Source organism: Lycium barbarum, chromosome 2 (genome assembly GCF_019175385.1).
Source record: "Lycium barbarum isolate Lr01 chromosome 2, ASM1917538v2, whole genome shotgun sequence".
In the NCBI taxonomy this organism is placed as follows: Eukaryota; Viridiplantae; Streptophyta; class Magnoliopsida; order Solanales; family Solanaceae; genus Lycium; species Lycium barbarum.
The window spans coordinates 26,300,508-26,318,308 of record NC_083338.1 but is presented as its reverse complement, the minus strand read 5'-3'; the positions used below and the strand labels follow the sequence as shown (position 1 = coordinate 26,318,308).

The 17,801-nt window shown below is 33.4% G+C and overlaps 1 protein-coding gene across 1 annotated transcript; it reads right to left on the bottom strand.

The window, feature by feature from the left end:
• Window positions 1–10,628: 10,628 nt before the first annotated feature.
• LOC132626381 (calcium-dependent protein kinase 34-like) lies at window positions 10,629–17,554 on the bottom strand. The gene is made up of 8 exons (XM_060341237.1): window positions 16,453–17,554; window positions 15,665–15,808; window positions 15,157–15,309; window positions 14,194–14,309; window positions 13,313–13,480; window positions 12,509–12,636; window positions 11,737–11,836; window positions 10,629–11,133 (listed from the first exon to the last, which is right to left on the bottom strand). Exons 1-8 carry the CDS (start codon window positions 17,165–17,167, stop codon window positions 11,029–11,031), a joined length of 1,629 nt encoding a protein of 542 aa, XP_060197220.1. The 5' UTR covers window positions 17,168–17,554; the 3' UTR covers window positions 10,629–11,028.
• Between the last annotated feature and the right edge of the window lie 247 nt (window positions 17,555–17,801).

The window sequence follows — 17,801 nt, the reverse complement described above, 5'->3', positions numbered from 1 at the left end:
ACCCTCATGTTGTAACAATCATGTTTTCGATATTCAGATCCCATGTTACGATATCCATGTTTACACGTATTCATATCTCATGACAGTTTAGCACTCATGTATTCATGTCATCCAGTCTTCGTGTATTTAGGTCCCACGTCATGAGTCTCACGCCCAGGTAATCATGTCATGTTCGTGCCTATTTCCAGTACTCATGTTATTCATGCCTACGGATTTTCTTCCAAACCCCATGCATAGTAATCATGTAATCATTCAACCAATATTTGTGTGTTCAAGCCAGCTCAGTATTTATGTTAGCTACATTCAAGATTCAGTAATCACGTTATGTCACATCATGCATATTAAGATACCGTGTGAGTTGTGTGTTTGTACTTTAGTTGGCTGGCAGGCGTTTGAGAAATGTCGTGAGGGTCCGAATTATGAAGGAGGTCCTGCTATAAATTTTGTAGATTCCAGAGTTAGTAGCGATTCTTAACCACTAGTCATAAATCGAGGACAAATGTTTCATGATTCTCATTCATGTAGGCGCTACTCAGTTTCATGTTCCCCATGAACATGTTTCCATGTAATCACGTATTCAGTTCTCATGATCCATGACCATGTTCCCACGTAACCATGTCAAGCTCTTATGTTTTATGTCATGTTTCTTTCATGTTCATGTATTCAAGCCATGTCCAGCCATATTCTTAACCACGAATGATCCCAAGGGGGAGATATTGTAACACCTCGTACCTTTAACCTAAGCTTTGACCATGATCCTAGACTTAGAAAACCAGATAAAGAATGTGGCAATTGGAATTTCCCTGTTCAGTTGTAAGATGGGGGTTTACGCCCATGAACAGTGATCGTATTTCAGTATACGGGCCATATTTCAAGTCTTAAACTGGTACCAAAGATTTTTGAGCATTCTGGAATTTGACACTTAGAGGTTACATCTTTAAATACGGACCGTATTTCAAAATATGGCCCGTATTTCAAATTTTATTTGGAATTTGGGAAAACTTCCTTGATGAAGGTTGTAGAGCTTTGAAATACCTTTCCAACGATATATTATGGGGGTCAAACGGACATCTGTGCAAAGAGTTATGACCATTTTACTGAAGCGACGCAGTGCAGTCCATACGGAATACGGACCGTATTTCAAAATACGGCTAGTATTTAACTAAGTGTAAAATTCAATTTTCCAGAACAGTATACATTCGTCCATATCAGTTAAAATCATTATTTTTCATTCTTTCAAGCCCTAGAACGACCTCCTACCCTCTTCCATCATCAATAACACCAAGGTAAGCCTACTCTAATTATTCCAAGTCAATTATAATACATATCCTTGTAATCTAAACAAGAAATCATCATTCCTAAACTAGCGGTTTCAAGAAAACCCATCTCAAAGTTCAAGAATTCAAGAATTTGGAAATCTTCTTCAAAGTTAAAGTCTTTAATTCAAGTTTGGAGCATTACCAGGTATGTAGAGTTACTATCTACGTGTGGGAACATCATTGTTCTTCCCCACGCCTCATAATTCATAAATTATGATTCTCTACTAAAATTAGGGTATCTATACCATGCTCATGATAACCCTAGGTCCATGTCCATGATTATATCATGTATGAATTGTTATAATTCCATCATTGAGTTCTTAATATTTCTTTATGATTCTTGAGAATCTGTTCGTAATCCATGAAAACCCATATCTTGTATTCCATGGGTTCTTGCATGCATGTTTTTAAATAAAAATGCTTATTTCATGAATATCCTACATGTCTACAAGTTTTCATGCAATTGTATTATATAACTATGTTCATGCCATGACTCAAGATACATACATGCTAAATATAAGTTATTTCATGAAACCATGTTTACAAGTTATTTCATGAAACCATATTTACAAGTTGTTTCGTGAAAGCATGATTACAAGACAAGTACAAGTTAATTCACGAAAATCATGGGCTTCTTAGCCAATTATATCATGTTCATGTTTTTGGGAGTTGCACGAATTACCAAGAAGACTCAGATAGCCTGAAACTACGTAGCCACCGTAGGACAAGGATCGCTCTGCCCAGTTAGGGTGATTCCTTAATTTCACACTGAATGGATCCATCAGGCACGTTACCACCTTATACCCTGGCAAGGTATGGGGGCTCTGCTGGTCCGGCGAGGTACCAGACTCCACGTATCCACGTGGTGATATCATGTTGTCGGTTTATGAAATGCTCTCCCTACTTATCATGTTTTACTTATGTTATATATATACGTACCCACGCTCATGCTCATGCTCATGTTTCATGTCTAGTTTTTCAGTTTTAGTTCTTATCATGTTATTTCATATCCCATGTTATTTCATTCATTTGCTTTATATACCAGTACATTCAATGTGCTGACGTCCCCTTTTATTGCCCGGGGGACTGCATTTCACGATGCAGGTACTGATTTACAGGACGACACATCTGCTCAGTAGGACAACATTCGTATTAGCTTATTGGTGAGCCCCATCTCATTCGGGGTTTAGTCAACGGTTTATTGTATGATTAGCTATGCATCTAAGGTATGCTGGGGGCCTTGTCCCAGCGAGTATGTTTTCCCTGTTCAGATTTATGTTAGAGGTTTCATAGACTAGACAAGTCAGTTATGTTATGTCACACTTTCGGAGTCGTATAGCCATTTTGGCTTATTCATGTTATTTCCACACTCACGTTTAAACAAGTATTTTGATTAAGTATTATGACTTATTGCATTTTATAAAGGCTCATCATGCATTCACGTTATATTCCGCTCATGTTATGCCTCATGATGATTCAACAAGCCATGTGATTCGCTCAGTCACATGCAGTAAGGCACCGAGTGCCGTGTTTCGCCCAGGCCATGGCTCGGGGCGTGACAAAATTGGAACTCCTTGTTCTGTTTAAGAAGTTGTGTAAACATATGCTAAGGTACTCCATAGAAATTACAAAATGATCGGGGGAGATTGGGTCCTCTTGTCTAAGACCCTTAGCAGCATTAAAGGCTTCAGTTGGCTCACTATTAATCAGAATAGAGTAGTGGACTCTATGTACACACTCCATAATCCACTGTATGAACTTAGTAGGAAAACATAAAGACTCCAACACCTGCTCTAGGAACACCATTTTACAGAATCATAAGCTTTCTGTAAATCAATTTTAATCATGCATCTAGGTGATATATGCTTCCTAGAGTAGGACTTCACTAGTTCATTAGCCAAGATTACATTATCAGCTATTTTCCTACCACCTATAAAACTAGATTGGGATTGACATATGATTGATGCTATAATCTTTTGAAGTCTAGCAGAGATTATCTTAGCGATGATTTTATAGAGGACTGAGCAACATGCAATTGGTCTATATTCTTTGATAATAGCTAGTGCTGCAGTTTTAGGGACAAGGGTGATGATGGTGCAATTAATAGGTTTGTACATATTCCCAGTCTGGAAGAAGTACTTGAAAACAACAATGATGTCTTGTTTGATAGTGGGTCAAACTTTCTTATTAAAAGTAAGCGTTATAACCATCCACTCCTGGGGCCTTGTCATCACCTATGGATAGTAAAACATCATATATTTCAGTTTCAAACACCTCAGTACATAGGTCTAACCCCTGTGCATGAGTTAAAGTAGGTCCATTCCTCATAATTAAGGATTTAAGGTGTTGATAACAGGAAGGGATTGAGCTCCAGATCCCATAATACTCTTATAAAAAGAGATTATCTCTTCTTGAATATCAGCAGGTTATGTTAATCTTGTGCCAGTATGTCAACTATTTTCTATTAGTTCTGTATTTGAGAATTGCTGAGAAATATTTATTGTTTGAGTCTCCCAGTTTGATCCACTATGCTCTGGATTTTTGTCTTAATATATTTTCTTCCACAAGAGTCCATTTCTCTATATATTGAATACATTGTTTCTCTTTCATCATCAATTCATCTGAACACATTGTTTCTCTTTCATCAACAATTTATTTGAACACATTATTTCTCTTTCATCATCAATTCATCTGAACATTGTGTGATCATCAGTCCTTATGTCTGCATGAGTTCCATTCTAGCTTGGGTAATTCTTGAAGCAATGTTATGAAACTCTTATTTGTTCAGTTTTCGAGTTCAACTTGCAAATTCTTCAACTTGGTCTATACTACTGCCATTCTCCTTTGAGTTATTTGTTTTTGCCAGACAGTCTCAAGGATATTTGTGAATTTAGAGTGTTATGCCCATACATTAAAAAATCTGAAAGGTGTTTACCCAGACCAAGTGTTCATTTTAACAGTTAATATCATAGGTGCATGATCAGATATATTAGGGAGATCATAAGTGGTTGTCACATGTCCCCATTGCATCATCCAGTCCCCATTGCCAAACATTCTATCAATTTTACTACATATTCTATCACTGCCTAGTTGTTTATTACCCCATGTGTAGTAATCTCCTCTCTAAGGTAGTTCATTCACTTGTAGGTTTTGCATGCATTCAGAGAAGTCTCTAATTTCAGTAGGTGTAATCGGAGCACCAAAGATTTTATCATTGGGGTTCAACACAGCATTAAAATCCGAACTTATTAGCCAAGGATGACTGATTCCTTGCCAAGTTCATTAAGTTTATCCCACAACCTCTTTCTGTTTTGAAACCATACACTACAGTAAAGAGGCAAGTAAAGCCACCAGTGATAATAGTTATCTGATAATGAATAAGTTGAGCAGTAGCACATACTTGGGTGACTACATAACAGTTTGGATCCCAAGTAACCCATATTCTTCCATGAACAACATCAAGATAGTTATGTAATATACCCCAGCCATGAAAAATATCTGAAGAAATCTGAGGAAGTTTATGTTCTTTAACTCTTGTTTCCACTAGGCCTGCAAGCTTGATATAGTTAGTTTTAATGTAATGCTTCACCTCCTTTTGCTTGTACCATTTGTTAATACCCCTTACATTCCATATGATCTAGCTCATTAAATAGTTTTAGAATGTCCTCCTTTACCAGGAGGTGGTTGAACATTTTCTCTAGAACCTCTGTGACTACCTCTCTTTCCCTGCTTAACTGGTACTGAACTCAAGACTGGAACTAAGCTTAGTTCTGGGCTAATTTGGTTCTTCTATGCTTTCCCCCTCTGATCAGAGGACTGTAGACTAGTTTGGTTAGCTTTGGTGTCATGAGATTGGCCTTGTGGTGTAGTCATAGCTGAAGTCTGCACTGGAGCCATCATAGCTTCTTCAACATTCTCCTTTGTTTGGCCACCAGTAACTGTAGGTTGAGTGCTGGTTACATTAGCAACTTGTGTAGTAGTTGCTACAGAGCCAACAAATGGACCTGGATCATGTGAAAGCCTATTTCCAGAACTGGACTCAGCAGAAGAGCATATGGACCTAGATCATATGAAAGCCTATTTCCAGAACTGGACTCAGCACCCTGAATTGACTCAACTTGCACTAAGCCTTTGGATACCCAGGGTTGCACCCATTTCTTTGGTTTTGGTCTTTCCTGGAGCCTTTGCACATTTTGCTGTCTTAGGAACTGGTGGTCTTTCATTTGGAGCACAAACATGTCCAACCACTAAACATGAAGGACAAAGTTTGGGTCTCCAGTCATATAGGATAGGTTGTGAAAAATGTTCTCCATTAGGATTAGTATTGTTATTTACTTCTTAGGGAGGTAAAGTGTGTAAATTGATAATATTTTTAAAGATTTTGTGATTTTAATTGTTTGAATGTTAAATACGCATATAGTTAATCTATACCTCATAGTAGCTTTAAGACAATCACAACTTACATACTTCTAAAATATGTTAGATATTTGTTTTATACGAGTTTCTATAATCTTTTTTATTTTAAATACTATAATATACAAAACTTTTTTTTTTGTGTTATTATGCTATTTTATAAAGTAATACATGAAAGATCTATGAAGCTTACGCCGCATATCTCCGAGCCTATGCCCCGCTCAGTATTATGTAAAATGTCACGCTTCATTCTTTCGCATTTTAAAGCACTCCTGAAGACAAACTAAAAGTCTCATGGCAGTCATCTAGCTAATTGTAAGTGCAACAATAATAAAGACATAAAAGGTGTTTGGCGAAACTTATAAGTTGATCAAATTAGCTTATAAACACTTTTGGTCTTATCTTCATGTTTGTTAAACACTAAAAGTGCATATGCCCATAATGTGTGATTTTATAAGTCATAGTCACTTATGGTTTGAACAGACTTTTTGCGGTTATCTCTAATATCATTTGTAGTCTTATGAAATACTTTTTCTAAAACATAACTTTTAATTATTTCTCTATTCTACTTTCGTTATTTGTCCTTTTATATGAAAGTACTTTTAAGTTATATTTTAGACAAAATAACTTTAAGAATATTTTAATCTTTTAAAGAGGAAATGTGCTTATCAACACTTTCTTTACCAAACAATTGTTTATTATAATATCAATATTTTTATTCAAACACATAACTGCTTATTTATATAATCAATTTCAGCATCTAAAAGTATTTTTCAATACATAATGCTTATAAGCTACTTTTAATTAGTTAACCCAAACGAATTCTTAATCCAAGTAATTTGAATTGTTATCAGGGTCATACTTTAATCCTGTTCTTAATCATTTTCGCCTATGTATCTAGATTCCAATAGATTGTAGTTTTTTAACCACCTTCCTCGATATGTTACTTCTAGCATGCTTTAATTATCACCATTCACAATGTTGCACCTGTGAACTTGTGCATTTTAATACGTATTAATCAAATCATTTTGTACGACTTTCTCTCATCTCATTTTATGCTATATATGTGATCTTCTTTTACATCTTGTTCTTGTGATCATTTCTAGTATTGTCCTATATGATAGGATTGCTTATCTTATCATGTTTATTCCTAGGACACTATTCTCCTTGATGATGTGTTGATTCTTGAAAGTATGGAATATTTTCCTATATAGTACTATCACTAAACTCATATAAGGCCCCGTAAAGTTATGCCTTGACTAAGCTAATTATGGGTTTAAAATTTTGGACCCCAAAGCAAAGAGCCAACCGCTTTCTGCTCTACTATCGGCGCCTGCTGGCGGTGGTTAGGGGTGTACATGGACCGGGTTGTTTCGGATTTTTTAAACACCAAATCAAACTAATTGCGTCGGGTTTTAAAATTTATACGCCAAACCAAACCAATAAAATTTGGGTTTTTCAACCTCGGGTTTTCTCGGGTTGTTCGGTTTTCTCGGATTTTTCTGGTTTTTTTTCGGAATAGTCTTGATACAAAACATATAACTTTTACTTTAAATATTTCTTAGTATAATTAAGGTGTTTCTTAAGAAAATAACACAAAATGTGAGAAGAGTGATGACATTGTATTAAAATATTCAACAAAAGCTAATATAATCGGTTAAAATAAATATTGCTAATTAACAAGCCATAAAAGAAAATGACCATAATCTAAAAATACTAAGTTATGCTAAAATAAGTATTAATTATATGACAAAGAAAAAAAACTTAAGTTATGTATTTTTACTCTCTAAATCAATTATGCAAAACTAAAGAATAGATATCCAACATTATTGTCATTTCTAGTGGTAAATTGAATTTCTTTTGTTAGGATTAGTGTTGAGTTGGTTTTGGTTTGGACTTTATTTGAGTTACTAACATCCATAGGATATAAAACTTATTGACATTCAAAATTCTAAGTTCAAGCTTGAATAATATGATAATAGATAAAAAATTACGAAAAAATTTAAGAAATATTTATAAATTACTTTACAAATAAATATTTTTATGTATAAAATATTTTAAAAATTGAATACATGTAATGTCGGGTCGGTTTGGTTCGGTTTGAATTTTTTTAGTTAAAACCAAACCAAACCAATTATGGTCGGGGTTTTTTTTCCAACACCAAACAAAGTCAAACCAAATCACTAGTCAGGTTTTTTCTCGGTTTGATTCGGTTTATCGGTTTGGTGCGGTTTGTCGGTTTACTTTATACACCCCTAGTGGTGCTTATAGGTTGAGCAGAGCCAATCAATAGCCAAAATTAGGGGTGTCAAATTTGGCCCAAAATGTGATTGCCCGCCTAATCTGCCCAAAATTATATGGGTTAGGCTCAAGATAATTTCACATTGGGCTGATTTTAGCTCAACCCAACATAGCCTATTTTAAAGTGATCTCCAACTTAGCCCAATACTAGCCCGTTTTTAAGATTTACTTAAATTTGGGTTTATTGCTTCAGTTTCCTCTATTTTTTTTTATGTATACACTTTTCTTGTATCATGTATCTTATAAGTTTGTAGTGTGTTTGATATGAAGGGAAATATTTTTCACGAAAAATGTTTTGCTCGAAAATATTTACCAAGGAAAATGTTTTCCTCAAAAGTATTTTCGAAAAATTGGCGAAAATATTTTTGAGAAAAATATATTTCTAGAAAATATTTTCCACGAAAATCTTTTTCTAGAAAATAGACCCTTCAAAAAAATTGGGTCAAGTTGGGCGGGTCATGACCCAACCCATTTTTAGCCCATTTCAATCCAAGTAACTTTTGGGTCAATGTTAGCCCAACCCATTTATCACCTTAGCCCATTTTGATTGAGCCAATTTCAACCCAACCCGCCCATTTAACACCCCTAGCCAAAACGATAACGGGCAAGCTATGAACAATGATTATGCTACTGTATTTGTATATCAGTATATGCCAATGTGTATTTAGATGTCCTGCAGTGGTGGGAAAAGAGGGATATTTATAGGATAGTCTAACCTCAACTAACTTCGTGAACCTGATCTCAATTCAGAGATAAAATCGTGATAAGAAGGAATCCTGAATATTTAGGAGTTTGGCCGACGTTGAAAAAGCGTTTGTCTATGCACCTTGGACCTTTTGGATGTATCATCTCAGGTCACTGCTATTCAGTACAGACTACGATCAAATCTTTCTATAATGTCAGCGTTTGTTCGAAAATTTCATGACTGCTGACATTTCATGTTTAAATCTCATGTAGCTGTTATAAATAAAAATAACAAAAAATTATTTTTCAAAACTTTTTATGTTATAAACGAAAATAAATACTTGTTAATTTTAAATCTCAATTGATATTCATATTTCATTAATAAAAATTTGAAAAGACTAATAAATTACTTATAAATCCATAACAAGTTGTATTGTACAGATAAAAAATTAGAATCTAAGAAACATATACATTTAAAATAAATTAACAGCTTTAATATTTCAAGTTTGACGTAAGAATTTGACAATTGTTGGTTATTTCGTAAATTTCAGTTTCTTAGTGATAATATAAAGCTTGAATGGATGGAGATTGTTGTCAAAACTTTCAGCAAAAGGGAATTCAATAGCTTTCCCTTGAAGGCTGTCTACGAGTTTTTATTTTTTTTATTTTTTTATCAAGCAATAATATTACTAAAATATCTCCAAATCTGATTCAAGCAACTCTTTAAAGAGCCAAATTGAGATTTTTCTGAGGGCAAAAACGGAAATAAACATATAGCGTCGACTCCGGTCTAAAATCTTAACAGTTGACTCTTCTATCTCACCTCAAGTAGCAGTAGGTTGGCTATTCATCAGCACTTTCGTTGTCACCTTCTGCATCCGCTGTCTCTTGTTCTTCCACTCCAATGACTTGTGCAATAATTTCTTCATCAGTGTAAGTTTCAAGGATTGGAAGTGTTGCGTTAAACTCCATATAAGTGGCGCATCTTCTGCTTGTTTGGTGTGATGAGATGGAATTTGGGCTATAATTTTTTTCTTTTAGATATTCGTACTTGAAATTTACTATTTGCATGACATTAATGATGATTACCATAAATATTTTAATATATTTTGTATATATATAATATATTTCTTACAAAATATTATTACATGATATATGAGTATGGCTATTATAGAAAGGTAGTTTTATAAAGAGTGTACCGTTATAATGAATATCACTGCTGTTATAGGTAGAATGCTATTATAGGAAGTAAAATATAACATGAAAAATGTTTCGGAGAAAATCAAGCTGTTATAGTAAAATGTTATTATAACGAATGACAATTATTGAGAAGTTTGACTGTAAATAGACCCGGACTAAATTCCCAGACGGAAGAGTTCTGTAGTCTACTGCCAAGCTAGCAACGTTTGACTCAGGATGGACTATGAGTTCCTTCTGCGCTTGCCACGTGTCTTGTCAAAAGGTCGTCATCCTCGTACATTCTTTACCATTACAAGTAGGTTATGAACTCAATAAATTATTTTGTTTTGGAATAAAAATAAGACAAGAAAATTGTCTCTGATATATTTCTTTTTCATGGCAATCGAAAGTACAACCTAGCAACCAATGAACTATGCGAAAATTATGGGAGATCAGCATTCAAATTCTAACGGAATGTCATATGATTTCTTTCCATCTATTTTAAATCTTGGAGGTGAAGTTGCGCTCCACTTGTGTTGGTTGTATTGCAGATACTGGACGGAATATGAAGTGCAGGCGCGCTGGTCGGACACTACCATTTTAAAAGTATATTTCTTAGTCTGAGTGGAAATTTATTTTCACCTTTTTGCATGTCAGAGAGTTTAGGTATAAAACTAATTACTAACAGACACTATTTCAGTGAATAAATATGATATTTACACCGAACAATATCCAAAAGTCAATTGATTACAAAATAAACTTTTAAAACCTGATTCTAAATTGCAGAAAATAAATACAATATACTCTGAAAGACCTCCATAATATCCAGATTAAAGCATCCCTTAACCAAACTGTATTTTCCAACATACCCATGAATTCTACAATCTTTTCCTTCTTTGACAATGCATGTATGTGTGATCTTTTCCTTCTTTTGACAATGCATGTATGTGTGATCTTTTCCTTCTTCATCTTAATATCATACTTTATATACAAAGTGCATTTATGACTTTGGAAATCTCGTATGGTTCTTGACATTTTGTTAGATACAGTTTGGTCTTTAATTTCCTCACAACAACCACACCCTTGTCTTTGATTTTTTACAAATATTTTTCATTTGATGATGCAATTAACTTTATGCTACAAATGAATCCCTTCTTTTCTTTGGGTTCATTGTTGCTGCCTCTGGATTTCCTTTCTTCATCATTGCTACAAATTCATCATAGTTGATCCGACCATCCTACAAAAACCAAAAATTAATTGCTTATTATTATTTTTATTATGAAAAAAGGTTAAACTTTTAATTAATGAAAACTATGAACAAGAATTTTAAGAAAAGTAATAGAAAGTGATTACACTTATTTCGTGCCACCCATTAACACAAATCACAAAGTATCAACTTAATACTTCAACTAATTACACGACAAGCTTTATTCATTGTTAGTAATGTAAATTCTAAGATTAATTAATTTGTGAAGTTAAACATAGGTAACTGATAGATCTTGCTATAATTTGTTTCATTGATGTATCTTTAGACATATACTCTTTATAATTAGCTGTACAATCAATTAATAAGTAGCACATTGCAATACAATTCTAAGTACATATAAATACCTATGTAGAATAAAGCAGTATTGGAGAGAGAAAATGACCAAAAGTAAAAGAGCTCTTTAGAAATTAATGTAACACTTAAAAGCATAGTGATAGTTAAATGAACTTGCATAAAATGTCTTTAAAAAATTGTGAATAATATATGATTTTCTTTTTTTGAAGCGTTATTTATATGTATATTTGTATGAATATATGTGTATTGGCATGCGTATGTTATGTTGTTTTGACTTACATGATCAGTATCGACTTCATTAATGATTTCCCTCAAATCATTTTCATCGTCCATGCCAAATTCTCGCAGAGCTTGCTCTAACTCTTCTCTTGATATATATCTGAGAAAAAGAAAAAAGAGGAGAAACAATTACATAATATGTAAGCTTGAATATACTATAGGAAACAATGTGAAAACTCAATGAGAAAATTCAATGTATTGTTTCTCCCTAATCTAGTTTAGATAATGTTTATGTATTGCTTTTATATCCTATATTAATTATCCAACTTGAATTGAACCCTTTACTAGGTCGAGAATTATTTGACTGAGAAAACAAAGCTTTAAAAAATTGAAGTAGTTCAGGCAGCATGGCTAGTAAGAGCAAATAACCAAAAATCATCATGTCAATAATTTCTAACCACTTTAATTTTAAGTGGGTGAAGGATCCAAAAGACATCTAATAGGGAGCAAGCCGAATTTTAAAATTCAAGTGAAAAGTCAAAGAGAATATACAAAAAGAAAAGGATGAATATTAGTCACTTTTTTTAATTATTTGCCCTATTTGATTCTCATGTTTTCCCCTTATTCGTTACTTGTTTTGAAACAACACAGAATGAAATAGAATCACTAGTTATTCTCTTTAAATTTGGGTTTTCCTCCCTTTTCCATTTGTTTTTCTTCCTTTTTAGGTAAATACAACATGATGAGGTACTTAGCGTAAAAGTCGAAATGCGCACATTTAAGCCAGATATATACCACCACTTAAAAAAAGAATAATCATATTAAAACTTACCCGCTGTGATCCTTATCAAAATATTGGAATGCAGTGTAAAGATGTTCTTCTCTATCCATTTTGTTCATGTGCATTGTAGCTGTGATGAACTCTTCATAGTCTATGGTTCCATTTCCATCAGCATCAGCCTAATTGTTTCCAGCATATAAAAAGGGTAATTAGCATTTGAATTAAACTTTCAAACCCTATATTAAAAATACTATGTCATCGTAACTACTTTGGGTTTCTATAATTTAAAGAAAAAATAAACACGTTTGAGAAAATAATTTGAATGAAGATGTACATGTATTATTTCAAGACAAATGACCGAGCATGAAACAAAGTTTTTAATGTTTAGAAAACTTTTTATATTAGCTAGTGATTATCAAATGTCTGAAGATAGATGAAGTCAATTACATGAATCTTCTATATTTATTCCGCTATTAATTAAAAGAACTCTTTCTTTTAGCTTAAATAAAATTTAAATTGAATAAACCCTTAATTCAAAAAGAATTCTCCGAACTATGAAGGCTCCGTTTGGATCCAGAAGATGGATTATTTTTGTAAAATAATGTTTTGTTCAATACAAAGAAAAATTTGTGCTTGTGAAAGCCGAGTAATCAATAAAGATGGGAAAAACGACTTGAAATTTTGTGAATAAAATTCAAAAGAACTGCATATACGGGGAGCTCTATTGAACAACTCGAAAAAGCTCATTTTCGCTCACAGAAAGTAGAAACAGAAGCCAAGCAAATTGGAGCGAATGGATAGTACTCCGAGTTAGAACGAGAAGAATTGATTAACAATTAAGTTTGTAAAACTTACAGCTTCCATTAACTGTTTAATCTCATAATCAGATAATTTTGTCCCTTGTTTGGCCAGCCCTTGCTTCAACTCCTCAAGTGTTATTGTTCCACTGTTATCAGTATCCATATTTTTGAACATCTGCTTCAATCCCATAATTTCTTCTTCAGAGAGACATCCTGCAATAACCTAAGAATCTCCCAAAGTAGTGAGTACTTAATTTAGTCTACTTTTAAAAGTACTCAACATGATATTCACTACTAAAAACTTAGTATGAATTAGTGATGGACAAATTTTGTAGTTAAACAACAAAATTCGTCCTTAATCTTATTTAGCGACTTATTATCAAAAAATCCTGTTAGTTACATGATGGATTAGCGACGAAATTTGTAGTTAATTTTTTTTTTTCCAGATATGTACTTTAAATTCATACGAATATCTATGAATCTTGGGATGGTACATTGATTACACAAAAAATGGCTATTAGCAAACGGAGAAATGATTCTTAAAAATGAGATTCTGGCCTCTAAAAGTCAATAGCGACCAAAAAAATTTGACTGCGACCAGTCATTACAGGGTTTGCCCCTAAAAGTCAATGACTATATCGGGATTCGAGCCGCGTAGTCCTATTCGGGGGGGGGGGGGGGGGTGAAGCTCTCCCTACGCTGGTTTTCTTCATACCCAGGGCTCGAACTCGAGACCTCTGATTAAGGGAGGAGGAGCAGCCCCATCCGCTGCATCGTTTGGTGGTAATATAGTTACTCAACTTGTTATATTGACAAGGTTACGTCTTCTTACTAGTTCTCTTTTTTTCAAAAGATTTACTTAAATTAACAAGAAAATTCAGTAAATGAAAATATTGATTGAAATTAAAAAGTTAAAAAGAAAAAACTTAAAATTACCCGAAGAGCAACTTTCTTGAACTTGTTCATAGCTCTGAATTGTTTGAGCCTATGTAACACAGCATTGTCAAGAGGAGTATCTGGTGCTTCTCCATCCTCCTTGATCCATGAATGATCTTAATATACAAAAAATTTGTTAGACAATATGTGAGTTTTTTTAATGATGAAATGTTCTTATTATATATCAAAAAATAAAGAATCTCAACATTTTATGTAAAGCATTTTATAAGAGTTAAATAATGTATTGCAATTTTCCTTCAATATATTTCACTTATACAATCCCCGAAAATGTTACTACTCGATACACACTGGCATCAATTTCATAAGTCTATTAATTTGTCAAACCAAATGCTCCTATGGTACTAAATATTAGTCATTTTAACAAACTAGATTTGTTTTGAAGTATTTGAACTTTAAATAAACAAGAAATCATTATGTATTCTTTTTCCAAATCCAACCTCATTGTTTCAATTAGTGGAGTATTAATTAAGTGAGACGTCTAGATAGAGATGAAAGGTAGTTTTGACAAACAATATTTATGATTAAGGCTATTAAATAGTGGAGCATCTTTTGGGTTTGCAAAATCTTTAATCGACAAATTATATGAGCTAAATGTATTTTTTTTTTATTTCCTACCTAGTGTTTGCTATCCCCTTTGAGGCCCGACTAAAGACTCGCATTGGGGAGTCCCTCTTTGGAGAGGATGAAGAACTCCTACCAAAATGATTACATTCTAAGGGCTCGAACCCAAGATTTATGATTAAGGATGAATCATTACATAACCCACTACAACCTTGTGCATGTATGAACGGGCTGTAGTACATACAAGTAATAAGTAGCATGGTCCTTCTCTATAAATCAATTAATGATTTACGAATATTTGATTCTTATTATACTGGAAATTAAGTTCTCAATGATATATAATTACTAATACTAGTGATTAAGAGATGTAAATTAACTTACTCAGGACTTGCATAGCTGTTAACCTTTGCCTGGGGTCAACGGTCAACATCTTTCTGACAAGGTCCTTTGCTCCACTGGAAACTGAAGGCCATGGATCACTTGAAAAATCAACATGTCCACGCAATATTGCATTGAAAATTCCATGTTCGTTTTCTGAAAAAGAAAATATCATTTTGTTCAATAACTTTAACCTAGCTATAGCAAGAGTGACACAAAAATAATTGTTATCTTTATATATACCAACTAGCTAGACTTTCCGTCTTTTGTACTAAAAAGGGTAGTTCAATACACTAAGCACTCGTTTTGCCCGAGATTCGAAGAAGAATCAGACCACATTAATCTATTATACGCAGTCTAACTTTTTTTTTTTTTTACAAAGCTTTTGGAAAAAAAAAATGTTTTTTCGAACTATGGATAGAGAAATTCAACTTCTTTAAGAAAATGGAAACTAGAAAAATTGGGAAACTAGAAAAATTGAGCTTAGGTCTTAATTATGCATGTAATTTACCTGCCCAAAAAGGAGGAACTCCACAGAGAAGAATATATAACATGACACCAATACTCCATATATCAACTTCTGGTCCATATCTTCTTTTCAGTACTTCAGGTGCAATGTAATATGCACTTCCCACAATGTCCTTAAATACATCTCCTGCACAAACAGGTATATATGACTATTAATTGAAGATTATAAAGAAATATTGCATACATTTTACAAGGTTCAATTTTTTCTTCAATGTTGATGCATGTCATGTTTGTATTCATGTTCTTAGTTCCAAAAGGACATAAAAAGAGAAATTCATCCCTTCATCACTACTAAAAATAAAAATAAAAATTAGAGACGGACAAATTCTGCAGCTAACAGAAAAATCCGTCATAATCCTATTTAGCAACCGATTATAAATTTTTGTATTAGTTACAAGCAATTTAGAGACAACTTAGTGACGAAATCCTTAGCTAATTCAAACTTTTTGCAGTAATTATTGTTTTAAATTTTCAGTGCCCCTCTAGCTAGTGTAATTGTAGGTCCCAGTTCTCCCTCCAATCCTTGTTAATTAGCTTTCATTTATGATTTTGGCACACCTATTCAAAAATTATTTAATGGCACTAATTATGAAGAGTACTTGACTAAATTACCCTATCCCTTCTTTAATGGAGTAATTAGTAATGACTAAATACCTTCTTGAAGTAGATAGGGTAAATTGAAAATAAAATAAAATAACGTCTGTTTAGTTTCCTAAAATGACAAATATTTTGACTAAAGTGACGGATAAAAATGACCGAAGGAATCAATACCTTGCTTATAGAATACGGAAAGACCAAAATCTGTAGCCTTAAGAGGTGCATCCTCATCCTTACTGAGAAGTAGAAAATTTTCAGGCTTAAGATCTCTATGAATGACTCCCATGGAATGACAAGTATGAACAATTTGCACAATTGTTCTTAACAATGAAGCTGCTGCACGTTCTGTATAATGCCCTTTAGCAATAATTTGATCGAAAAGTTCACCTCCAGCACATAACTCCATGACCAAATGTACAGAATGTTTGTCCTCATAAGCACCTTTAAGTTCCACAATATTTGGTTGTCCTGTTAAATGGTGCATTATTTGTACTTCCCTTCTAACATCTTCAATGTCTTCTTTGTTTACCAATTTTCTCTTGGCTATTGTTTTGCATGCAAATTGCTCTCCTGTTTGTTTGTGTGTACACAAATGTGTTACACCAAATTGTCCCCTACCAAGTTCTTTTCCTATGGTATATGTTGTTCTAACATCTTCCATTGGTCTGCCTAATACTGGCCCTATTGGTGATTGTTTTGTAGGTTTTGTTGAAGAAGGGCTAGGGGATGTAGGAGGAGGGGTTGTTTTTAGTGGTGTTGTGGAACCTTGCATGTCAAGATTATGAGTAGATGAATTATTTTCTCCATTTTTTGGGTTATCGGTTTGTCCATTTTCATTGTTGGTAATTTCATTAGGTTGTTCTTCTCCCCCAGAGCAACAATTCCCCATTTTATTTTTGGGGACAAAATGCAAAAAAAAAAAAAAAAAAAAAAATGAAGCTGAAGAAACTACACAAACAGCGATAACGAGAACAACTGTTACGCCTCAACCTCAAACAAAGACAGAAATTAATTAATTAGAACAAATAAAAATGTATTGGAGTCAAATGAGTGAAAAAGATGGCAAAATAATGGGAAGCATGAATGTTATTGAGGATTTGGAGGGGGTCATGAAAAGAAATAATTATTGTTTAAAGAAAGAATATTCATCATGAATTCTGTAGTGTTTTTCAATGCAAGAGGAAGACTAGAGGTAAAGAAAGGGATGATTCAATGTTGGAATATGGAGGTATTACTTAAGATTGATTGTGAGAGATTGCAGAGAAAAAATTCAGGTTTTTTTCTTTACAATGTTTGGGTCTCTTTCTTTTCTTTTTAATAAAATTAAATAAATTTCTGAGTGCTCCTAATTCGTTTAAGTTAAATTTGAGGTATAGAAATTGGTGAAAGAAGAAAACCATCTAAGCAGTAAGAGAGTAAGAGCCCGTTTGGATTGGCTTACAGCTTAAAGCTGTTTGCAGCTTATAAGCTGAAAAAAATAAGTTGGGGTAGTTCAACTTATTTTTTTTGGCTTATAGCTGTAA

Excerpts from the sequence above, each read along its gene's own strand:
- LOC132626381 (XM_060341237.1), bottom strand. The coding sequence starts at position 17,167 with ATGGGGAATTGTTGCTCTGGGGGAGAAGAACAACCTAATGAAATTACC. Across the intron at positions 14,310-15,156 it reads AACAGCTATGCAAGTCCTGA|ATCATTCATGGATCAAGGAG; the intron begins GTAAGTTAATTT and ends TTGTATATTAAG. Across the intron at positions 11,837-12,508 it reads TTTGATAAGGATCACAGCGG|ATATATATCAAGAGAAGAGT; the intron begins GTAAGTTTTAAT and ends TCTTTTTCTCAG.